The 27,067-nt window shown below is 41.4% G+C and overlaps 1 protein-coding gene across 2 annotated transcripts in view; it reads right to left on the bottom strand.

The window, feature by feature from the left end:
- The window catches only part of FAM222A (family with sequence similarity 222 member A), a 124,047-nt gene that overhangs the window by 39,435 nt on the left and 57,545 nt on the right, over window positions 1–27,067 (bottom strand). For both annotated transcript variants that reach the window (XM_089684097.1, XM_089684098.1), the window contains exon 2: window positions 3,412–3,532. In XM_089684097.1, coding sequence (XP_089540223.1) covers window positions 3,412–3,493 — 82 coding nt within the window. In that variant the 5' untranslated portion in view covers window positions 3,494–3,532. The remainder of the gene's footprint in view (window positions 1–3,411; window positions 3,533–27,067) is intronic.

Genomic DNA, 27,067 nt, shown 5'->3' with positions numbered 1-27,067 from the left:
GAGAAACAGGTGATAAGCTTTCTTATACTTACTTATCTTCTGACACCAGGCATGCGCATTCTTGTTTGCTATTAAAACCGCTTGCCTGCTTCCCTATAGCAGATGTACTGATACAGGGTAGCACGGCTGCGCAAAATCACATATATATATATATATATATATATATATATACACACACACACACACGTGTTTAGCATTTCCAGGTAGGGGGAACGAGCACGCTCAACCCTACCCGCACCACTACTGGTCGCTGGGGATGTCAATCACTGGGTCATTACTCGGTGATCGTCAGCAAAGCTGACAGGGGAGAGACCTGTGTGTAAACACAGGTCTCTCTCCTGTCAGCATGGACATGCTGCTTTGTATCTCTCTGAGATAGAGATACAAAGCAGCATGTCTCCCAAGTAAAACAGCACACAATGTAAAAACATGCACAGCACACTGTTAACCCTTTGATTGCCCCAGATTTTAACCTCTTCCTGTTCAGTGTCATTAGTACAGTGTCAGTGCTTTTTATTAGCACTACAGTCCCACAGTCCCGCTACAAGTCGCTGATTGTCGCCATTACTAGTATAAAAAAATTAAAATTCCAGTATATATATACCGACATTTGTAGACACAATAAATTTCAAGTAAAATTTCAAAATTGTCTTTGTTGTGTATAGCGCAAAAAATAAAAATGCAGAGGTGATCAAATACCACTGAAAGAAAGCTGTGTTTGTGGGGAAAAAAAAATTACATAAAGTTTATTTATTTTACAGTGTTGCATGACCATGCAATTGTCAGTTAAAGTAACGCAGCGACGTATTACAAAAAATGGCTTGGTCAGGAAGGGGGTAAATACTCTGGAGGGCAAATGGTAAAAGTGGAACTAAACTCAAATTTTAGAAAATTGCGAGCAGCAAGCTCTTTATTGCAAAAGCCACAAGCCATGTCTCTTCTGAAATCACAAACTTATCTGCTTTCTCACATCCTCTACTGAATGTATACTGAGCTGCACATTTGCAACTTAGTGTGCATTCCCGGCTAGAAAGAATGACTGACTCCCATGCGCATGTACGGGATGATGGTGACATTCCCCACCAGCCAATCAAAAGCCAAAAACCCAGCACCGGGAAGTGGCCAGGGGAGAGGAAGACAGCGGCCAATGTAAGATGTAACACCTGCATTGCTGGAAGGTGGAGGTGTGTCTTTTTAGGCGTTTTGTTCTCCTTTAAATCAATGCACTGTGGACCTTGCCCAACTCAGGCCAAACCTTTTTTCAGTTTTGTACATTACAGGTAGTGATAGGAAATCTATCCAATGGGGACATAAAAAGCAACAAAAACACTTTTTATACATAAAGTATAACTAAAAGGCAAAATTTTTTTTTTAGTTATGAATAGAGTACAAAGGGATGAGAACACCTGTCACTTTTTATTGCGGTCTGTGCCCCCCGATAGGGATATCCTCCCTCTCTATTTCCCTCTCTATTTGTCCTGTTTACCATTATCTTTGAACGTGAAAGTAAGAGAAATGCCATATTTTGGAGTTGTCCCCAGAAAAGTAATAGTGGGGAAATCTTCCAATGGGGACACTAGTTCTGGCAACCTGGTGGTCTCTACGGAATTTGCAGAGATTTTCTCACTTTCTGTTTTGCCTATGGGACAGGAAGTGAAGGTACAGGTGTACCTCGGTTCACGAACGCCTCAGTTAATGTAATTTTTGGTTTACGAATGAAAACCCATTGAAAATAATCCCTTGGTTTGCGAATTTTGTTCGCAATACGAACAGATTAATTGGTTTTCAATGCATTTACAAGTTTTTTAAAAATCATGTCCCTGTACAGTATTTATGCCTTTAAAGTGCACTTTATAAAGAGTTTTGAACAGATAAGACTTTTTTTTACTTTTCTGACCTCCGGAACGGATTAATTGGTTTTCAATGCATTTACAATTTTTTTTAATCATGTCCCTTTATGCCTTTAAAGTGCACTTTATAAAAAGAGTTTTGAACAGATAAAACTTTTGACTTTTTTCTGACTTCCAGAACAGATTAATTGGTTTTCAATGCATTTACAAATTAATTTTTAATCATGTCCCTGTACAGTATTTATGCCTTTAAAGTGCACTTTATAAAGAGTTTTGAACAGATAAAAGACTTTTTTTTACTTTTTTCTGACCTCCGGAACGCATTAATTGGTTTTCAATGCATTCCTATGGGAAACCACGTTTCGGTTTATACATTTTTCCCAATACGAAAAGTACCACAGAACAAATTAAATTTGTAAACCGAGGGACACCCGTATATCTTCCCAATGGGAAAAAATAATCTGACAGGGGTTCGAACCCTCTCTTACTCTATCCAAAATAAAAAAAAGTGTTGCCTTTAACTCTATTTTAAGTTTGGTAGGGTTAAAAACTGTGTCAGGCTTTATCACTGTATGTGTCTTCCTATGTTGGTAACACCTACCCTAATTTCAACTTCTGGTGACACCAAGATGGGGCATAAGGTAAAATCTTCATAATTAGGCCACCAACCATGATAAAAAACCAAAACCTCACCCTCATCTATCTACAAATAAATAAATTTGGCTAAATTGGGGTTTAGTGTAATGGCGTGAATTAGCATAATAGTCTTTATGCTTGCTCTTGGCTGCCCAGCACAGTCCCAACGTACCTGGCACGAACGAGCCTATAATGTCAGAATTTTCTATGAGGCAGAAGCAGCATGGCTTGAGACACATCACATAGGAACAGGTACCAAGATACTAATTAACTAACTATACAACAAAGCAATTTCAGAAAGAGAAAGAGGATGATCATGAAAAAAAATCAAGCTAAAAAGCAGAGCCTTGGAGTTTTACTTTAACCTTGCAAATGCTATAAGGTCATATCTAATAGCATGAGCCCCTGCATCTATGCAATTACCTTTTCCTTATCTTCTGAGCCACTGAGATAAACCTATAACATAACAGCACATCTATATCCATTTTCTTCTTGACCTCATTGGGATTCACAGACGTACGCACTTTACGGTTTCGGTTTCAGATCACTTGCTCTAGTGGGCTCTGCCAATGCCTGTGCCTCTACCTTGTATGTGTCACTGCATATGTTGCCAACTTTGCAAGCTGTTACTAAGCACCTCATGGACTGTCTCCTGACAAAACCCATCAAGCATTGCTGAAAATAACAACTGTCTGTATTGCTTTGCTGGATACTAGAAATTTATACACTCTTTTATACATTTGTGTATTTACAATAAGTACGGCACACTTTGTACACCCAGATCTTCAAATGAGTATATGTTTACCCTGGTTTTCTCTAGACTATGATCTATGTTTGAATCAGAACATTTGAAACTCTTACAGCAAAAATGTTAACAGAAAAAAATTAAAAAAGAATAAAAAACAATTCTTTGCATTGTACTTACACTTTCGAGGTTCCAGCCCCTTGTTTGCACATGCAAGGTGCTTTACTGGAGGATTCTGGGTTCTTTGAAGACACGCCAACATAGTTACAAAGACTTATGGTCAGCTAGGCAGATGGCCACACTGCAAGAAGACATTAATAACATTAGTAAGCAGACACTGCTTATCAGGGCAGAAGTCTTATAACAACGAGGATACATAGGAACAGAAAAGTGAACATTGCAATCCCAATAGTAAACAATGCACAGTCCTAGTGGGGAGCCCAGGACATAGACAAAAATGCAACAGATTGTGCAAAAATTGAAAACAATAATATCCCAAGTACCTCCTTGTCTCACGGAGGCTTCATCTTGACAGATTTAGGATATTGCCCACCCCTTCTTACATTTTAGCATTCCCATAGCGATTGAGGAGAGTGTATGGGGGGATTACCTCCAAGGACAATTTTGGGGGGTAATTAATATTAAGGGCGGTAGAAGCTGAGTCCACATACAGGATTCATAATATGTTGGTGATCTATATCTGCTCTTTGCTATTTTTGTACCATCCACTGTGACAGTTACAAGGAAGTCCTACGTTTCCACTTCTTCACCTATTTAATCTATAGTGCACTATTAAGAAAACCCCAGGAGCAAGCAGTAATGACAGGCCAAGAAATCATAAAGTGGTTTTAAAGTCTAAAGGTTTTTGCCTTAATGCATTTTCTGCATTAAAAGGTAAAAAAAAAAACCCATTCTGTGCTGCAGGATACCAAGCCCCCCCAAATAATTACCTGAGCCCAATCTTGGTCCTCATAGGGCAGATTAATAGCAGCGGGAGCCATTGGCTCCTGCCTCTGTCAATCAAATCCTGTGATGAGGGGGTGAGGGGCAGGGCTGGGCTGATTCCAGCTGTCTGTCAATGGACGCAGGCAGTGGGGCTCGGGAGTGAGCCCCCATGAGTGCCCTCATAGAAAGCAGCTTTCCATGAGGGCACTTACTAAGGAAGAGTCAACAGAGGACCCAAGAAGAGAAAGATTGGGTCTGCTCAGTGCAAAACCATTACACAGAACAAGGAAACATAATATGTTTATTATTTTAAAAAGAAAACATTTTAAGTTTTACAACCACTGCAAGTTAGCTATATGCAATATGAATTTCGGACAGTTTATAATGAACCAGTCAAAATTTGCTACATGGGTGGCCCTGTTTGCCCCTTCCTGCCTGACATCCTTTGACTAAAATATCAAATGAGCTGGATGGAAAACTTTTGACCAAACATAGGCTTCATCCAGGTATTCTTTTGACAGCTGCACAGTGGGAGATTTGTCCATCCACCATTGATAGAGTGGATGGAGGTAGCGATGTATTTACCACAAGGCAAACAAGGCATTTGCCTAGGGTGGCAACTTTCAGAGGGGTGGTGTTGTCCCCTGGAAGAAGGGAGACACTTGGCAGAGATGGAGACCTGGTGAGACTCCGCCATGGAATCTGAGTAGGCTGTAAGCTGCTGGAAGGTATAAGCTTGCTGCACAAGGAAGGAAGGGGGGGGGGGGGGTGTTGGTGGTGGGTGGTGACCAATTTTATTGTTGCCTAGGGCAGCACAAGAACTAAATACAGCGCTGGATGGAGGAATTGTGTGGGATGAATAAAAAAAAAAAAAATCTAGCAGTATATGACCGGCCTTCAACTGGTTATACACAAGTAGAATTGTTCGATTTTTTTTCAATGTAAATACATTCATTTGATTTTCTAATAATTAATGAAGATAGACATTTGAAACTGTGCAAGAAAAGACTAACAGAGTATACTGCATGCATTTGGGAAAGTCAATTCATTCCAATATTGAATGTTAAAAGTAACTCAATTTTAGTTACTTTTGAATGACATTTGTCAAGTCATCAAATGTACTAAGAATTTTCATAAAAATGTTTGTATGAATGTTCGTAGGAATGTTTGTTTAAAAATCTACTAGTGTATGGCCATTTTTAGTTTTGGATGGAATGAAACTAACTGTAAAGCATTCAGAACATTAAAAGCACTGACAAAAAGTTTCAGGACAGGACAATTAGACAAAGGGTATTTAAAAAGATACCCATCAGTGTTCTGTATTTGCTGAAAGCTGATGCTATTCAATTATATAAGAAGTTTTAGGCTAGTGTATGTGGACAAAGCCTGGCTCAGTCCCAAGTTACATAAAGTAAATAAAAAAGAAAATGCCCAAGAGACTTTACTGAGTCATGCTTCACAAGTTCAAAAATATTGCATTTTATTCAAAAAGAACGCATATAAGATCATTAGAAACAGACACATAGATCATGATCAACGTTACAATACATCAAAAAATCTAAAATACAGATTCAGATGAGAGAGCACTAATGTGATCACCACACTGTCATTGGTCAAGATCTTGTAAAAGTTCTGAAGCGTTTTGTCAAACAGCCTTCACTTTTTCAGGAGACATGGATAGTCATGAGTGCAGTGTATATTACCAATGCCAAAGGTGCAACATAAAATCAGAAAAAGTGCTGGCCCAGATCATGGAGTGCAATAAGAACGCACCATCCTGAGGTACTAGTCCGATCCGGGAGCTGGCTGTGGAAAGGTCCAGATCGCTCAGACAGGGACTAATATCGAAAGTCAAGAGTGGTAATATTTGGTTGGCTGACCACATATGCCCCAATGGATATCATATAGCCAAAGAAAAACTATTAGTGGGTGAAAGGGCAGCAAAAGGATTATATTTGATAGTACAGAGAGAAGTAATTTAGACATCAAATATAGTGATGATTGGACAATTTAAAACAGTCATCCATTGGGGAGTATATCCAAGTAATACTACTGTTATGTCATTCCTTATATCTTTACAACCATGTAGGGTTGGCTACCAGGTGATACACATTTTCAATTTTGTAAGTGCTTATATCATAGTTACGTACAAAGTTAGTCTGGTGAAAAAAAAGCCAGAAGTCCATCCAGTTCAACCATTAAAAAAAAAAAAAAAAAAAGTTATAATCCTATACCCACAGTTGATCCAGAGGAAGGCAAAAAAACCCCAGCAAAGCCTGATCCAATTTGCTCCTGCAGGGGAACAAATTCCTTCATACAGTATACAAGCTCTGTTAAAAAACACATAAGAACTATATCACTGAATCACTGCCTTTAATATACAAGGTAAACTGGCCCAAAACAGGAAAAATGTAAAACTTTAGATTTATATTTTTTTACATTGCTTGACCTGCCACCAATATGAAAAAATAAATACATTTTTCAATTCTCCAACATCTGATGACCATGTTGTGCAAGCAAGGCATGAACCCTCACCCTCTCTGTACATTGGTCACCAGTCCACACATTAAAACAGCCCACTTTTAGCATGCAGGCTGGTGTGAACAAGCCCTTAGAGCTACCATAAAAACAGAGATCCCATCATGCTACGACTACCAACTTAGATTTCAAGTGCTTTGTATTTCAATATTTCTTTTAAAAAAAACTGTAGAAAGTATATACAGAAAAATAGGAAACATAGCTCACCTACATGGTGAGTTGTGGCGAACAAACAGATTCATAGAAAATATAGGCACATAAGAATATTATTATTATTATACAGTATTTATATAGCACTAAAAGGTTTGCTCAGCACTGTACATTATAGTGGGGGACAGTACATGAGACAATACAGTAACAATACAATACACAAGGGGTTCGAGGGCCCTGCTCTTTCGAGCTTACAATCTAGGATACATCAACCAATGATGTTGTAAAATGATGACACAGCCCCAGTAGGGTAGCACATCTCCCATCGGTCAGTAAACCTGGGCAGTTTCAGATAGCCATCTGTTTCAAGTGCTTTAGACCATCAGAAGTGATCATGGTCAAGTTTCTGGTTTGCTGGGAAACTTAAGGTCAAAATGGCTGATAGGAACCTGGCAGATACTTCCATCTTCTCAATGTAAAGGTGAAATAAAATGTTAACCATGCATAGGCAGCTTCAGAGCGCTGGAGAAGTCACAAGAAACAGCAGCAGACTTTAAAGGTAGGAATGATGAGTTAGATGTCTCCCTGGGCAGGGAGACATCTGCTTGTTTATGGCCACATTTCCTTCTGTAGCTATTTGAAATGCATAAACAGAGTCCTCTAACAAGGACTTCTGATACAAAGAATCTACTCTGTATAAGATCTGTCCAAAAACATCAACTAAATGACAGATTGTGAAAAGGAAGCTAATTGCAAGGGTCAGGCAGATCTTACCTGTCCAGGGGCTGACTGACCATTCAAGCCCTCGGGCACTGCCCGAGGGCCCAGGGTCAGTAGGGGGCCCCATGAAATGCACCTGGTACCTTTTATAGGCTTTTTTTGGGTGCGCTTTGAGTGTGGCGAAGGACTCCGGGGCCCCATGATCCCCTGTTGCCCGGGGGCTCATGAGTTGTCAGTCTGCCTCTGTACATGTCATCAAATTATATGTTTCCAGGTCAACTTTTTAAAGGCCTAACTAACAAGAACATCATAGCGTGTTCTCCGGTAATGTAAGCTTGCATGCAGAAGTGTTAATTCCACTGCAATATTCATTTTTAGAAGGATACGCTCTCCATGCTATGCAAAACACAAGCGATTTGTATCGCTTAAACAAAGCAGTTCAGCAAAACTGATACAAGTTTTAAAAGCCGAAGGACAAAGCTGTTATTTAAAACCAGGCAGGTGTCTGCCAAGCTCCAATTGTAAACCGTCACTTCCCTTTTTTCTTTATTCAGATTCTTAATGAGGTATTCATCCTTTGAAAGATATCTGCACCACCTCCTTAAGATACTAATTTCACAACAAAATCCTCGTTACAGAGTAATTACTCTAAACGCCTGTCTAAATTCCATCTGTCCTCCCGCTCACTCTCAAAGGCAAATGGAGGAGCTTGCTGTATGTTTTCTAAAGCACTGCTCATTTGTTTCTTTTCATTCACATTTTTTTAATGAATGCATGTGTATGTATGTGTGTGTGTGTGTGTGCACATTTGTTATCTTGAAAAATTTGTCAACTGGATCTGATCTGTTGGCCAAAAGGTAGAAAGACCATGTCAATCTGTTACACAGCAGCTAAACCCATATGGACATATTCAGTTACACGCTGCAAAAACTGACGTGCAGTAATAAAACAACCAACATCATTAACGCTGAACCCCAGGCAGATGTTGAAAAAAAAAAATTAAAGAACACCAATGAACACGATTATGGGTTTAATAAACAAAATCATAAAATTTATTTTAAATACATTTACTATAAATATTTCTCTTAACCCCCAGAACAACAGCTCTCAGATTGGGAGAGGGGAGGCAGTATTTAAGGCCAATCAGGTATTCAGCAGCACAGTGGCTAATGGTTAGCACTTTTGCCTGGCATTACTAGGGCCATTGGTTCAAATCCCAACCATGGCACCACCTGCCTGGAGTTTGCATGCTCCCCCTGTGCCTGCATGGGTTTCCTCTGGGTACTACAGTTTCCTCCCACACTCCAAAGACATGCTGGTAAGTTAATTCGATCCTGTCTAAATTGGCCCTAGTATGTGTGTGAATGTAAGCACCTGTCTGGAGTTTGCATGTTCTCCCTGTGCCTGCATGGGTTTCCTCCAGGTAATCTGGTTTCCTTCCACACTCCAAAGACATGCTGGTAGTTGAATTGGATCCTGTCTAAATTGGCCCTATGTATGAATGTGAGTTAGGGACCTTAAATTGTACACCCCTTGAGGGTTAGGGACTGATGTGAATGTACAATATATATGTAAAGCTGCGTAAATTGACAGCACTATATAAGTATCTGTAATTAATAAATAAGTTAGGGACTGTATATTGTACACCCCTTGAGGGTTAGGGACTGATGTGTATATGCAATATATATGTAAAGCATGGCATAAATTGATGGTGCTATATAAGTACCTGTAATTAATAAATACTGATAAGAAACATGATGATAGGAGAGATGAGCAGAGAGAGGAGCTCATCAGTCAGTAGCTGCCCCTTCCCTGTGCAGTCATCTGTTGGGGATGGGTAATTTAAGTGCAGAGAGAGAAAAGTCAGGCCATTGAGCTAGCTCTGCTGTCTGCCAGGGCTGTATAAATCTTAAGTCTGGGCAGAAATACCAATCCTTTAGCAGATAGACCAGCTCCCATATTTGTATCTCAACAGTGTATTTAGCTGCTTGCCTGGAGTTCATCTTCGTTTACATGCCACTCCTGCCACCAATGTAGCTACAAAGGTGGTAAAACCAGCATGTAAACAAGCTCGTGGCTACAATATAAGCTGTGAGTTTGTTTACTTTTATAAAAGGAGACTGTGGGACATGTTGTCTTACAATATATCTCACAGTCTTGGGATTTCGACAACCAGAAGTTCGAGTGTAAGTTTGAACAATCCAGAAGATTGGGTACAAATGTAGGTATTTCAACAACCAGAAAGCAGAATGTGGTGTTTTTTTCTGGAAATATGGCATTGCCCAGGCCCCACATTCTGCTTTCTGGTTGTAGAAATACCCACATCCAACACTGCTAGGAAGGCCTGCCGCCTCAGCAACCAATTATAAGGCTCAGCCATTGACTTGTGTGGGGTTCAAAATTTAGCTTTATACCACCAGAAAGTTATTATCTCCACAGTTGATTCAGGAAAATGTATGGACTACCATTTGATCAGCTGCAGGTTTACTTTAAATTGTTCCTAAACCCAGAACAGTAAAATCAGCCTCTATATACAGTAAAGCAAGCTTGTTATACTCACTGTGGAACCTAAGGGGTTAATCCTCCACATTGTGTAAAATGGCTGCTTGAACCTGTCTTCTCTGATCCTCCCCTTCTTCTACTGCCCCATCCATCGCTGCAAATGCTCAGTTTTTTGTGTATTGCTAGTGAGTTTTTTTTATCTTGGGAGAGTGCATGTGAACAGCACAGGGCCAATCAGCAGGGCAGGGCTGTCTTAATGCATGGGCACCCCTGGGCACTGCCCAGGGGCCCCAGGTGCATGGGGGCCCCATGATAAATTTTGCATTATATCATACTTGCCAACTGTCCCAGAGTTTCCAGGACAGCCATTATTTTTTCTAAGCTGTCCTGGGACGGCCATGTCTTGGGCAGTGTCCCGGAAACCTGCACTATGCCCTCATGATCCCCCCTGTACTGTGCCCTTCTACATCCCCCCCAGCACTGTGCCCTTGTATTGATTAGTCTTTGATTTATGGCGTCTTTTTGTACAGTTTAAAATTGACTTTATTAAAAGTACTTATAAATATATGTTTAATTCTCTCTCTCTCTCTCTCTCTCTCTCTCTCTCTCTCTCTCTCTCTCTCTCTCTCTCTCTATATATATATATATATATATATATATATATATATATATATATATACACACACACATACTATATATATATCTTTAAGTATAACTATTTATGCTTTAATTCTTGGGCGTAGGTGTATAAATAGGCATTGCTTTGCCCAAGGGCCCATGATGCTCTTAAGTCGGCCCTGCAAATCAGTGCAGTCCAGACAGAGGGTCAGGGGTCCTGTAGCCTCATAGGACATTCAGGGGAGAATGAAAACTCCTCCTACAAGCTTTAACCAGTGCTCTGCTGGATACTGAGAGAAGTCACAAGACTTCTCTAACTGCTGATGATAAAAAGTATTTAGCAGTTTATATTTACTAAAATAATTGCAATTCCATATTCTGTGTACTGTAGGAGACCAGATATAGTAAATAAAGGGTCCTGGGTTTAGTAACAGTTTAATTCTTCATTATGGACCTTTTAGCATCACAGTTAGCCATAGATTATGTGACATTTTCTATCAGTAATAAAAACTACACAAGAATGGGTAAAACTGACAATTGAAGTACATGCCATGTTCATAGTTCCTTTACATTTAAAATTTTCAGTTATCTTTTGGCAAAAACTATCACAATGTAAAGGTTGTATATTGCAAAATTGATCTGTGCGTTATATTGAATTGCTATTTTACCCAACCCAAATAGAACTCCAGGATAACCCCTAACTAATCTTAAAAATACTACCTCTCCCATCTTACACGGATGTTTACTAACCTGTGCTGTATTTCTTAGATTGTAAGCTCCCAGGGTCAGGCCCTCCTAACCCTCTTGTATTGAACTGTATTGTCTCCCGTTATATTGTAAAGTGCTGAGCAAACTGTTGGCGCTATATAAATCCTGTATAATAATACTCCTAGATTGTAAGCTCCCAGGAGCAGGGCCCTCCTAACCCTCTTGTATTGAACTGTATTGTTACTGTATTGTCTCCTGTTATATTGTAAAGTGCTGAGCAAACTGTTGGCGCTATATAAATCCTGTATAATAATACGCTTAGATTGTAAGCTCCCAGGAGCAGGGCCCTCCTAACCCTCTTGTATTGAACTGTATTGTTGCTGTATTGTCTCCTGTTATATTGTAAAGTGCTGAGCAAACTGTTGGCGCTATATAAATCCTGTATAATAATACTCTTAGATTGTAAGCTCCAAGGAGCAGGGCCCTCCTATCCCTCTTGTATTGAACTGTATTGTTGCTGTATTGTCTCCCTTTTGTATTGTAAAGTGCTGAGCAAACTGTTGGCGCTATATAAATCCTGTATAATAATACTCCTAGATTGTAAGCTCCAAGGAGCAGGGCCCTCCTATCCCTCTTGTATTGAACTGTATTGTTGCTGTATTGTCTCCTGTTATATTGTAAAGCGCTGAGCAAACTGTTGGCGCTAAATAAATCCTGTATGATAATAATATTTCTTAGAAAGCTTCATCATTTTCTGATATGTAGATTTGGGACACCAATAGGACACAGGAAGGAGTTTACCAGCTGACCTCTATAGCACACAAATCCTGCACTGACTGCATTAAAACCCAGACCCTTCATCCATCAACTGTGTTTGCACAGCACCCCTCCACGCATGCATTTGCCTGACTTCCCCAGGGACCCTCCAGACAGGCCCTGACTACATGCTAAACTCTCTGGGGCCGTATGTGGAAAGTGGGTTGGATATCCCTGATGTAATACAAGGGCCTGCCTGATTGGAAACAGAGTGAATGGATAGGTAGGTGGGTCCTCCTATTACATAGATTTTTAAAGGAAATTGTACAGAGATTGTACAATCAGATTGCATAGTGTATGGCCACATTTATACACCTAAATTAACTAGTTGCGCTTTCAGTGCCATTAATTGTTAACGGCACACCAAACACAGAAGTAAACACACATTTTGCCACATGAAAAAACGGGGTGACAAATGCAGCAAAATGCACAGTAAAAAACTTGCAACTCACACCACGCCAATAATGTCCCATGAGCTACTTTGCCACGTGTAGCACAGCCCATAAAAATCAACGGGCTGCCCTATGCGTGTCACGGAAAAAAAAGAGCCAAAAAACGCGAGGCTCCATTCACATCTATGCGTTTCCAAACACATGGCAAACCAAACAGAAATGCATGGCAAACACACCAAAAAGCATGGTAAAAACACCCAACAATCCACTCTAAAGAAAGTTCTTGGGCTTCTTTGGGGCAATTATTGTGTGTAGGGCAGCCCATTCAATCTCCGTGCAATTTCCTTTAGATTTACTAGAACTGTGGAATAGGAGGACCCATCTGAACAATCTATCAATTTGTATCAAATCATGCAGGCCCTTGCACCACAAAGCTAATGGTAGATGTGAAGGAGATTGTACAATCAGATCATCATGTATATGGTCACCGTAAGGGAAGAAGTGGGTGGCAATATAGGTGTGGTCCAGATAGGAAATACATGCCCTATCACACACTTTTCTGTGATGAAAAACACAGATAATGATGGGAAATAGCCTACAGGAAGTAATTGCACTTAGATTGTACACCCCTTGAGGGTTAGGGATTAATGTGTATGTACAATATACGTATGTAAAGTGCTGCGTAAACTGACGGCGCTATATGAGTACCTGAACTAAATCAATAAAATAGAATGTTTTGAACCTCAAACAGAAGCATAAAATTCCAAACCCTTTTGCAGGCCATAGATGGGCCATTAATTGGCCGAATTTTCGACCAATAAACTAAAAATCGGTCGTTGCCGTTGCTGCCACCAATGTCCATGAAAAACGGCCGTTTTTCGTGGATTTTCTAGCATGACCAATAAAAAGAAACAAGAAGATCCACGAAAAATGGCCGATGGCATTGCCCCACTAACGGCGTGAATAACGGATGATTTTTCGTACGGACTAACGTCCCGCCTATGGCCTGCATTTGTAGACAAGGTACGAGAGAGATAAGAACACTGGGGTTGCTGTGGCAAAAATGATATCACAAAAGGATTCTATCTATTCTGAAAGGTGAGATTCTGCCTGAAAAGGTGAACTTTGCCTTTACAGTAATTTGAATAGCAATAAACTCTGTAATAGCGACTGGCATGTTTTTTCTAGGCTTTCTGCAGTGCCCATGATCTGTTGCTTCATGTGAATGGACAACCTCCATACCGTTTTTTTATTTTACAAAGCTATTTTCGCTCTTCCTTTTTCTGTGTCGACCTGCCATTGACATGTGCACTTGATCTTGAGAATTGGCGTGATTTGAAATAAAATAAAAAACTGTCCTGGATCTCCTATAGCACATACCCAATGTGAGACCTGGCACGGTTGGTTAGTAAATAAACAACTACGCCAAGTTCAGTGTGGCACGTACAAAATCAGGTGAAATCTCTCTGGAAGGCACTGGTGATGAAACCTTATCAAGGTGCCCCTGTAATGACCTGCCTACAGCACCAGCACCTATGAAAACCAGGAAGAAATGCAAGTTTGCAAAAAACTCTTTCAATGCACAAACAGTTCCGGGACAGGGTCGTCCAGCACCTAGGGCAAGGATCCAGAATTGTACCCCCTCCTCCACTGTTAATGCATGCCATAGAATGGGTGTACCACCCTGCATCTATTCTTTGCCCCCTTGCCTCTCTACGCCCAGGGCAGCTGCCCCTCCTGCCCACCCCTTGTCAAGGCCCTGTGTACAAATGACTAATGATGTCTTGGGATGTGTGTACAGAGTTGCATGCCACATGGATTTTTGTGTTTGGGGAATAAAGGTTCGCTTTAACTTGCAACCAGCCCAATAAAGGCTCTCTATCTTTGTTTGGCGTACAATGTCCCATCTCTTATACCTGTACATGGCCTTGGTGTGAGAACAGTATGAAGAACAGGTCTGACTTTTCTTTGTATACTTCTGCATGGGTGAAATGGTAACCTGTTCAGTGTCTCTCTAATCAGACACTACAATGTTGGTAAATATAATATGATATACTACTGATTCTGTTGAGAGCACAATCACGGAGAAACCATTTTCCACCTCTAATGGTGTCACTTGCCGGACCAGCAAGATATCCCTCCATCATAGTTTTCCTCCTGGGAATCTTTATTCGGAAAGGCTCTGGCCAGTAAGGGAACAATGCCTATGAGCTAAACCAGAATTATACTTCGGCGATTTCAGTGTTGCAGGATGTGAGATTATACAGTCACATGGAAAATGCGTGGTCCGCTTTAGCCCTCAAAAAGGGGTAATCCTCCCTTTGTGGCTAAGACCTCACCATTTACCCCAGCCAGCTCCTGCTTGGCTCTCAGAACCATTTCATGGAGAACATGGAATGGTTGATTATCAGTAGAGCGTTGGATGGCAGTACAAGTGGAGGAAGCAATGACTGCATGAGAGAGCACAGTGTGAAGCCAATCATCAAGAGTGCACACTGAGAGCTGCTCCCTTCTTTTTATATGCTGGTGGGAGCTATAAAATTCTGCCTCAGGCTTCTTAAAGACATAAAACCACCCCGATCATGTAATGCCATTTTGTAATGGCAATGTAAAGAAGAAACACTTTTGGTAGAAAACATTATGCATGTACAATAATCAAGATATGTATCCTAGGATGCCTATAAAAGAATGAATAAAACACATTTCAACTTTAAACCTAGCAAGTGCATTTTAACCAGAAATAAATATGGTTGCCAACTGATTACTGAAGGCAACTGCATGTTAAAGACGAATTTGCAGGCATGGTATAATTTACAGCTTGGACCAAAGTAGCTATGCATAAATGCTATACCTGCCCACTACCCCTGTAAGCTGGAAATTACTGAAGTATACACCGCTACTCTTGAGATCTCCACTAGCTTCCAGGTCCCGTGTTGAAACAGCTGGCCTGCTGCATTTTGAAGGCAGGAGGTCAGCCACTTGCACCCTGCATCATTCAGAGAATGCTTTGCATTACCTGAATTATTGCAAAGCGTTTTTTGATCGGATGAAGTGAAAAGAATGATGGCACCACCTAGCCTCTTCACCTCATCCAAATAACGTTTTGCATTTGTTAAGAAGATGCTAAGCATGCTCTGAATGGTGCCTGTACTAAGGGGCCTGTGTTCTACTGAACAGGAGTGTACCTGCTCAGATCCAGGACCCAGAAGTGGAGAACATTGGATTAGTGGTGTCTATTTCACTGACTTTCAGCTTCAAGGGACATCAGTCAGGTATGGTATACACATACATACATTGGTCCAAATGGGACCAAAGTAACTATGTATACCATAGTCTTGCTTGGAACTATTCTTCAATACAGTGTTTCTCAACCTTTTTCCAGTTAAGGCACCCTTTAAAATTCTGGACAGTCCTGAGGCACCCCATTGTAAAATGGGTACCTCAAGACTGTCCATACTTTTAAAAGGGTACCCCATTCTAAAATGTGAAAAACTATTCTAAAAGTTTTATATAATGCCGCAACATCCACATACTGTATGTAGGACACCCAACATTAGATATGATTTATTCTTCCAAAGCAAATACATTTTTGCACATTGGTACGGTGTAGTATTCCAGAGTTTCTCTTCTCCCTCAGTTTTTCTCCATCACTGAGCTAATGTCACCCCAGCACTGCTGGAGAGGGGTGAGGGAGGGTCAAACTAGAAACTAGAATGCTGTGCAGGCAAATGAAATCCTCCTTATTAACTGATGACGTCATTGGTTGTCAGGACGCCGGCGGCTAGAAGGTCATAATGGTGAACAATGAAAACCTGTGGCTTTGTGTACATAAAATGCGGGCTTGTTCCACCCACTGGCTTGTATATAAGGCAGGCCATAGACGGGCCGTTTATCGGCCGATAAACGAAAAATCGGTCGGCCCCGTTGCCGATGCTGCCACCAAATGTCCACAAAAAATGTCTGTTTTTCGTGGATTTTCCAGCATGACCGATAAAAATAAATGAGAAAAATCAGCGAAAAACGGCCGACGGGCTGGCCCCACTAACGGCATGAATATCAGCCGATTTTTGGCCGATAAATTACCCATCTATGGCCTGCATACGTTTTTGGCAGTTTTTAGACATGTTGCCAAGGCACCCCGGAAGAAATCTCAAGGCACCCTGGTTGAGAAAGGCTGCTTTAATATACACAAGCTTGGGCAAAAAGGCATGTACAGGCTGACTGCACATACATTAATGATTTCCTTATACCGCAAACACCAATGGAAGTCTGTCTCCAGGCTGCTGCCCTTCCACTGTTCAATGGCAGATGAGTTTCCTTCCATCTCTCTAAACAAGCATGTATATATGCATAAGCATTCTGTTTTCCCAACCAATTCACAATAAAGATGCAGCCACTCACATAGAAATAAATAATTATAGTACTCTCTAAAGAGAATTGCTGGGCTCTCGCTGAAAATAGGTTACGCTCAACTAGGAAACAATCATGAGTAATAAATGTATTACATTTGGAGTTAAAGCTTTTCTATACCCTAATTTTTTTTCTTCTTAGTTTTGCATAGAGTGGGGAAAAATTAGAACTCCTGCCTGGTTTTACGGCTGTTGAACGCTCCATTGGTGAGGTTCCTTCACCTTCTGTCTGATAAAAGGGGTTTTCCCAGGACAGAAAGTGATATAGATGTGTACAGATACACTTTAAAGGCCAAATTCACCCTTTCAATAGATGTTCCCATGCATTCAAGTGTCTCCAGTGGATAAAAAAATCACTGTACAAGTTTTTTTTAAAAAAGGAGCTTTTTTTTAATGTCATACCTGTAGGTCTTGTGTGGCCTCTCCCAAAGCTCTCAGAAAAAGTCCTACAGTGAGCAACCTTCCCAAGCCTACCTAGATTGCAGGATGCATGCCCCCAGCTCTGCAGGAACAAATGCTCTGATGGGTCCAAAACCCACATGTGCGCAGCAAACTTTTTTTTCCCTGTCACTATAGCCGCTGATAAAGGGGGAGAGTGTGTACTTTGAGCATGCCCATGTTTTGAACCCAGCAAAGCACTTTTTTCTGCGGTGCTGGGGGTGCTCATCCCACTTTTGGCAAGCCCTGGCATCTAGGCAGGCTGGGGAGGGTTACTGCCTCTAGTACTTTTTCTAACAGGCTTAGGAGAGGTTGCACGTGGCCTACAGGTATGACAAATAAAAAGTTATTTTTCTGAAAGTTGCACACTGATTTTCAATCCATACTTGAATGCTTTGGAAATTTGACTTAGCCTTTAAGAACAGGCTGTTATTATATTATAGTAATAGTTAAATTGTGTGAGGTCACTAGAATGGTATAATAACAAGGCATGAAATGGGAACATAATGATGATTCAGTCTTACCCTTTGTCCCTACAGTCACTCTTCCCACCATTATAGCCAACCATGGCACTACCTGCATGGCATTTGCATGTTCTTACTTTGCTTGCATGGGTTTCCGCCAGGTACTACACACTCCAAAGACATGTTGATAGGTCAATTGGCGTGGGAGGGATGGGTGATCATGTGACCACTGTGATTGGCTGTCAAAGTGTTCAAACGATTGGTAGCTGGTCCTGCCGGTTACCAATTGTTAGTGAGGAACATGAGCTGACCATGACAGCTCAATATTTATGCTAGGAGCACGCAGTGAGCAAGCACAGAAACATTGGCCGCCAAGTGACGCAATGCAGGGACGGACTGACCATTTGGAAACTCGGGCACTGCCCGAGGGCCTGGGGGCAGTAGGGGGCCCCATGAGATGCCCCTGGTACCTTTTTCATAGGCTTTTTTGAGTTTGGGCAAGGAAACAGGGGCCCCATGATCCCCTATTGCTCGGGGGCCCCACGAGTTGTCAGTCCACCCCTGCGCATATGTGTGGCGTGTGGGCGTTAAAGCCCTTTTCCCGCTGCACCTACACTCACCAGCCACTATATTAGGTACACCTGTTAAATTGCTTGGTAACACAAACTGCAAATTAGCCAATCATATGGCAACAACTCAATGCATTTAGATGAAGTTGAAACGGAGCATCAGAATGGGGAAGAAAGGGAATTTAAGTGGCTTTGAATGTGGCATGGCTGTTGGTGCCAGACGGGCTGGTCTGAGTATTTCAAAAATCTACTAGGATTTTCACGCACAACCACCTCTAGGATTTACAGAGAATGGTCCGAAAAAGAGAAAATATCCAGGAGTCAGCAGTTGTGTGGACAAAAATGCCTTGTTGATGTCAGAGGAGAATAGGCAGACTGGTTGCTGCGACATTCAGATGGTAGGGTCAGAATTTGACATAGACAACATGAAAGCATGGATCCATCCTGCCTTGTATTAACAGTTCAGGCTGGTGGTGGTGTAATGGTGTGGGGGATATTTTCTTGGCACTAGCAAGGTGTACCTAATAAAGTGGCCAGTGAGTGTATATGGGCAGCAAATTGTTAACACAGTGAATGCAGGTGCATGCCTGCACTTTGCACCATTTCCCTTCCACTAAAGGCATTAAAAAAAAAAAAAAATGTGTAATTTTTCCTATGGGAAGAAACAATGAGGATCTTCAGGGCTCCTTCAGCCAGCACAATAAACACTGTTTTACTGTGCAGATTTTGCACGTAGTGTGCTACAGTAGGGGGGCAGATGTGATGCCCTTTTTCAGTGCGTCACAATGTTTACTTTTTTTAAACTTTATTTATAGTGTACAAATTCTCAAGCACAGTAGCATGGTTCATAATGCTGCAGTGTAGTGGCATGTGGTTCCTTCCATTGCCCTGCCATAAAATTCTACATGTCCCTGGCTGTGTCGCAGTGTGAATGGGGCACAGGGGCAGACTGACCATTTGGAAACTTGGGCACTGCCCGAGGGCCCGGGGTCATTAGGGGGCCCCATGAGATGCCCCTGGTACCTTTTTCATAGGTTTTTTTGAGTTTGGGCAAGGACACAGGGGCCCGCATGATTCCCTATTGCCCGGGGGCCCCATGAGTTGTCAGTCCGCCCCTGATGGGGCACATAGAAAAGAATTGTTTGGTGATCCAGAGCAGAAAAAAAACGCAGATGACGGCACCACGGTGAACGAGCCTTCACAATATTCCTGCCAGTACTTTGGTTATGTGTAGAATGTGGCAGGTTCTCTTTATGGAACCATCACATACTGCTTATTTCACTATCTGGAGAAAAGGGCAATACTTTGCATTTGTGGCCGTGTTTCTGGGAAATGTTTGCCGAGTTTATTAGCCGGATTAGCTGGAACTGTCCCGACAAAAGGTTATCCCGCTGCACTGAAGTGTAGAGGTTACACCGGACATGCTATGCAGAGGATATGCTTTCATTTTGCCTGATTTAGTCAAGCTCAATAGCTGGGACACGGTGAGGATACATTGATGGCTACAATCAGCCCTTAGGGGCAAGTTCATTGCAGCTGTTTTGTGAGAGGGATTAATCAGTGAGAAAGCAGAGAGATAGCATCTCTTGACATGAAGTGATCCTGGCAGTTCTGCTAATCATCAAATTAGATTTTCTGCTACAGTTGTCTATGCATAACTAAATCTGCAGTTGATGGGGTAGAGTGGGGGAGGGACTGGGAAGAATAGAGAGGAAGAGCCACAGGGGGGAGGGAGAGAACATCACAGGGAAATGAGCACACAGGGCACTGCCAGAAATCACATGACTGCAGATTTTAAAGCATCTTTGATCTCCAACGCACATGCAAGAATCAGAAACCTAAGACACGACAACATTTCTAATTTAGGCTTTTTGGTGTCATTCGGAGGGCTGCAAATCAATAATACAAACAGAAAAGAAAAAAAACAGATTATCGCCCATACTTGATTTATACTATGTTACTGGTACCCACAGGATTTCTTAAAGTTATTTACGGCCAGCCTTGCCTGTCAGGTCTGACCATCTGCCAACTCTGGCAAGAAACAGAAGGGCTAAGTTGTCAGAGCATCTCTGGTCCATTGCAAGCTCATGTGGCCTCCATGACCTCAGACATCCCTGGTGGAATAGAAAAGGAAAACCCACTGTCAATCAAATACATTCTCATACCCTGATGGCACTTACTGCCTATAGATTGTTATGCACTTATCCATTTACAGCCTTGTTGTGCAGTTAAAGTGTATGTTACCTTCTTTTTTTTTTTCTTTGTATAATGTGTGTGCTCACATGTGTATTTTATAAATCATAGGCTCATATCATGTACATCTTTCATCTAAAGTACCTGGTTGATCCTGCCGATCAATCTTCCTTTTTCTAAAGTGACCACACCAAGCACATCTGTGTTAGAGTGATCATTTGTCATCCTTTAGTTGGCCATTCAGAGGCACAGGACACTGTGCAGACACACAGCACACCTGTATTGAGTAGACTGTTCAGCCACTATCCCCACCCCAACCATTTACAGCCTGCTTCAACCAATCACAGACTAACTCTGGCACACCCCCCTCCCAATCACAGCCTGCCTCTTGAACACACCCCTGCTCAAGCACAGCTTGCATCATGCCTGATTAGACTATGGAATATTTATTTATTTCAGATACTTATATAGCGCCATCAATTTACGCAGTGCTTTACACATATATATTGTACATTCACATCAGTCCTTAATCCTCAAGGAGCATACAATCTAAGGTCCCTAACTTACATTCATACATACACATACTAGGACCAATTTTGACAGGATCCAATTAACCTACTAGCATGTCTTTGGAGTGTGGGAGGAAACCGGAGTACCTGGAGGAAACCCACACAGGAAGAACATGCAAACTCCAGGGAGGTGATGCCGTGGTTGGGATTCGAACCAACGACCCTAGTACTGCCAGGCGGAAGTGCTAACCATTTAGCCACTGTGCTGCCCAATACACTAATAATGTCTGCACAGTGTTCTGTATCCCTGCCCCCCACTATCAGGGAGCAGAGATACATGGGCACATGAGCAAAATTTGTAACCTTGTAAAAAAGTAAGAAAAATAATTTCTGAAACAAAGCAAAAATAGTTATAGTACCTAAAGAGTCATAACTGTATTAGAAAGTGTCTATAACATAGTATTCACAACTACTTAAAGCGGAACTTCACTGCATCTGAACACCATAAACCAAAAACCGCGGTTTTATTCATTTTTGATATTCAAAGCAAACTCCCCTATCCATCCATGTCTCCATGCTTTATTTTGCTGAGAAATTACGTTGGAAAACACCCCCTAGCATTTCTGACCATGGCCATCTTGAGTAAGGGCATAAGATTCAGGTAGCATTTACTTCCTGGAATCCATCTGCCCTTAGCTCAGGCATGAAGGTAGGAGGGAACAAAGAACCAGCAAACATAAATGCTCCTGCACATTGAGAATGTCCTGGAACATGCACACCTTGCTGCCCTCAAATGGACTGGGGGAATCCAAATATACTGAATGAGGAAAGACAAAATAGAGGGCGCAAAGGCCTAGTGCATTACCATAAAAAATGTTTAATAATAAATAAAGTAGGTGTTGTACTCACAAACGACGTTTCGAGGACTTGCCTCTTCCTCAGAGCTGGCTCTGAGGAAGAGGCAAGTCCTCGAAACGCGTCAGATTTTGGATGTCTACACTCCCTATTACGGACTGTTACTCAGCGTGGTGTTGACCCAGCTGTTCTTTATGATGTGCCTTGACTATATTGTCGTTTGTGAGTACAACACCTACTTTATTTATTATTAAACATTTTTTATGGTAATGCACTAGGCCTTTGCGCCCTCTGTTTTGTCTTTCCTCATGAAGGTAGGAGGGTGTGCTTAGCTAAGAAAACCCCTCTTTCCCTCTTGAAGACTCCTGGGATGTAGGACATCATTTACCTAGGCATGGAAACGAGGAAAAAAAAAAAGTTTAAAACAATTAAATATGACATACTTTCCTATCTATTTACGAATACTAGCAGCATAAGGAATAAAAATAGTCAGTGTTGACTGAGAGGGTGAAGTTGTACTTGAAAGCGGAACGAATGGTATTAATACTCACCTGTCCAATGGTCCCACACCAGTGCCAGCATTTTCTTCTGAAGTGCTGGTCTTTGGGCCTCTTCATTGGCTGATGCGGTATGATGTCACTCCTGCGCATGCACAGGAGCCAGTCATTTCAGCATGGTGTTGTAAGCGGAGCTGTGCATGTGCAGCATGGTGTTGTAAGCGGAGTTGTGCATGTGCAGCATGGTGTTGTAAGCGGAGCTGTGCATGTGCAGCATGGTGTTGTAAGCGGAGCTGTGCATGTGCAGCATGGTGTTGTAAGCGGAGCTGTGCATGTGCAGCATGGTGTTGTAAGCGGAGCTGTGCATGTGCAGCTCAGCTTACAGCACCGGAGAAGACAGGAAGCAGGCAGGTAGGTGCATTTTATTTCAGCAGAAATGTTGCATGTCTCTTCTGTAATAAAAGCCTGCCTGCTCGATGTTTCTTCAGCAGAACTTTAATTCTGCTTTACAAGAGGAACCTCGCCTCCTCCCCTCCTTTATTTTTCATTATCCCCTCTTACCTTTTATGCAGGGTTCTCACCGGTAAAAAATACTTACCTGCCAAAGGAAACTCCAGCATTGCCCTACTGTGATCTGCCACCACAACCCACATCCCACGCAGATATCTTCTTCTCCAAAGTCATCAGGAGCCAGCTGTTTCTTCCAAGTTCTGCATCCAGCCCTCGATTACAAACCTCCACTCCACCCTCTGGGATACCTTATTCAAGAATACAATCATATTTCCATCGATCAGATTATGAGATCACTTGGTAGAAACAGAGATGACTTACGATAGAAAGTTACCATCATATCTGAACTATTTTTTTTTATAGACCAGAAAAAAAGGGTAGAATCTCCATCGAGGTTTCCTTACCGTCTATAGTCTCCTGTCACAGTAACACCTGCTCACCTCATTTCTTGTGAAGTGAAATCAAGTGAAAAAAAAGGCCTGGATTCGTTCTTGGATACACAGAATATAACTGGACACTAACATTTATAGGTAAAGTTGATCCAGGGAATATCTGATTGCCTCTCGGGGGATCAGGAAGGAATTTTTTTCCCCTGCAGGAGCAAATTGGATCATGCTTTGCTGGGTTTTTTTGCCTTCCTCTGGATCAACTGTGGGTATAGGATTATAACTTTTTTTGTTTTTTTAATGGTTGAACTGGATGGACTTTTGTCTTTTTTCAGCCAGACTAAGTATGTAAGGTAAAATCTCCCCAGTGGAATCGCAGATGATAACATCCTGACATAGGTTCTAACCTTTACATACTCTATCCAACATAAAGAAATCGATTTTAGCTGGGTTTGGCCTTTCAGCTGATGTCCATCTTTCTAGGGGCAATGAGGGGTGGTTCCTTGTGTTGTTACAAGGCAAGGCACTGTTGACTTTTTTTTTTTTACTTTATTGAAACATCACAAAATTAGATTTAACCCACTGCAGTGCGTCGATATAGCGTTCTAGGGTGAACAGGGCCTATAGAAAACAACTGGATTTCAGTTTGTGTTGATTTATGCAAATCCCTCCATAAATCTAGTTTGATTATAAAACATCATAGAACGTTTCTATATAAATGCACCATTCTACCAGTTGATAAAATGTGTAGAGATAACATAACGTGTGTTGTGTTCCAATTCAGACAGTGGTGTGACTGTTAAACACTAATTGTGCATAGTACTTATCCTTAAAGCTGTGGCAGATTGTACTAAATGGGTCCCTACTGATCCCAAATTAATCCTAGTGCTGATGACTAATTTAATGCTAAGTACTGGGACATTGTACATCTCACGTCCCAACAGCTGATACAAAGTCCTGTCCTGAGAGAGTTCAACAGGAAAGCTGAGCTGGTCACCCAATAACTGTATCATATATACAAGCCATAGAGAAAAGACCAAATTCATCCCAGCAACCATTCTGACATTTGCCTTTATTTTCTAACCTTTACTAGCGAAAAGAGTCAGCAATATGATTGGTTGATATGAGCAGCGTAGGCACTTTTGTTTCCACCAGTTTTTGCACATATGTCTTTGGTATTAACATTAATGTCAGATCTACTTTAGTTCATATAAAAAAAAAGGCTGAGCAAATTTGGAATGGTTTGATACTGTTTTTCGAGTAAGTTGTATTTTTAAAGTGTAAACACAAAAACTAACTTAGTATATTGCTGTACATACACACATTAACATTGATTGCAGTTTGATTTAGAAGGTTATTTTGTTTGATTTTTAAAATCAACTATTCTAATCTTTTTAAAGCTTCAAAAAATTCTAATTGCCAATTGGAAATTGCTGTTGTTTCAACAAAATGTGTAGTAAATCAAAACAGCAGAAAGTTTGCCCCTATCAAACAAAAAAAAAAATGTAAAAAAGAAAAAAAGGAAAGGAAAGCGAGAAAAGAAAGGAAAAAAATATGATTGTATCTAAAGAAAATCAATGCAAAAATCAATGGGTGTATGGGCATTTTTTTTTTTTAAAAGCCACTATGGAAGAAAATAAAGTACAAAAATTGCTGGAGAAACTCTTTAAAAAATAGAATGTCTATGTGCAGTTGTCCTAGCTATAACAGCCCATGAAAAAAAAAGAAAAAAGAACATTGTGCTATGTTACTTGGGTCCACAGTGCCCTGGAAACCAAAGAAGGAAAGCCCTGCTGAGACGCAAGAGGGCTCATGCCATACTTGAGAACATGGTTTCCGCTATGAATCATATACAGAGCCAGCTGTGCAGAACAAGCAATCCATCATCTATTGAAATATCCCATGATGCTGCTGGTCTAACCAGTGATACTGGTTTGCACATCTCACATCCCAACAGCTAATGCAAAGTCCTGCCCTGAGAGAGCTCAACAGGAAAGCTGAGCTAGGTCACCCAATAACTGTATTATGTATACAAGCCATAGGAAAAATGTCCAAATGAATCATAGCAATCAATCTGACATTTGCCTGTAATAGGTATACACCAACCAAATCAGGTAGCACCAGGTTGACTTTGCTCTCATTTCTGTGGCAGCTATTCTGGTGGAGCACGGGCACCCAACTGTCATGCAGTTTGAGTATATTCTTCAATACGCTCTGGGGCATCCAGGTATATTTGGTCTAAGATAACTATATGTGATGTTAATTGCTCAGGTAGACTTCATCCAATGCATTATGTGAGTTTTTATTACAGTTTGCTGCACCAGTGCTTATTTAGGGTCTTTACAGTAAAAAAAAGAGCGGTAAAAACATAGGCAATCAAGCTGCTTCCATTCTATTTTCCTCTAACATTTTTGACTATCTTGTGTATATCAGTAACAAAATGCACAAATGGAATCCAGGTTGTCATAGTACAAATACATACATACATACATACAGTATAGTGAATGTCGAAAGAAGGTTAGTAATTAAAACAAAAAAAAAAAAACAGCACCCGGTATGGTGCTCATCTTGGATGAAGAGTGTCCCGTGTGCTGATAGCTGTTGTGTTCAGTTGAAATCTGAAGTCCTCTGCCCCCAGATGTCCCTGCAGAAGTGATCTTTCATGCTCTATGGATAATATGAGTGGCTGCTGCAACTGTGACAGGCACCCATCAAGTGCCGACTGTTCCCGTTCTTTCTGCCCCGTGCTCCATTCAAAGAATCTGTACAATTCTATGAATGGAGGAGGCAGACCTTTTATGCATCCATCCATCCTCCATTCATAGAGCTCTGCTCGTTGTGTGAACCAACAGTATAGCTTCTATAAATGTAGCATAGGTACTGAAAGGACAGGATTAGCTAGCATTTGACGAGTGTATCACAGGTGCAGCCCTTCATATTGCATCAGAGGACTACTGCTTCGGGAACATTTGGGGGAAGAGGACTTTGGATTCCAACCTAGGGCCTGAACACGAAGGGTCTGATTAGGTATGCCTGTCAATTTTTCAGGCGGCCTTGATTGGACAGTCCATTCATCCCATGGACCGGTGGGTGTAAACAGATCTGTCTTCCTCCGTCTAGGCAGGTTGGACCAGAAGGCACTAGAAATTCTGACACCCCTTTAACACCTGATAAATAAATACATGTACTAGCTATTGGGATTTGAGCACAGGTATATCTTTTTTGTTGGATCAGAGGGCAGTTGGGTGTAAATGAGCAGTGGAGTCCGTTTACTCCCGCCCACCCATAGAGCACAGTGGGCTCTGTCTGTGTCCGTTCTGCTTAAACTGAGCGGACACAGACCTGTCATCCCCCGTTCTGTTCTGAGCAGCAGGGGATCAGAGGACAGATCTCCTGCTGATCAAAACGGAGTCTGCCCCATGTGAATGGGGCCTTCCCCAGCAGCCACCAGCACATGGAAGACTCTTCATTCGTGGTATGATTCACTAAACCTCAGCTTTGAGCTCAGTGTGCTAGTATGATTGACATGATGACAGTTGCTGTAGATCTAAGTAGACGAATTATGAAGTGTAGATTTGGCTGGACAATGTCTACTTCCGCCTTAGTTTGTCTCAAAG

The sequence above is a fragment of the Staurois parvus genome, unplaced genomic scaffold (genome assembly GCF_062004578.1).
Source record: "Staurois parvus isolate SC_StPar_1 unplaced genomic scaffold, SC_StPar_1.0 ptg000336l, whole genome shotgun sequence".
NCBI classification, from domain to species: Eukaryota; Metazoa; Chordata; class Amphibia; order Anura; family Ranidae; genus Staurois; species Staurois parvus.
This window is presented reverse-complemented; position numbering and strand designations above follow the sequence as displayed.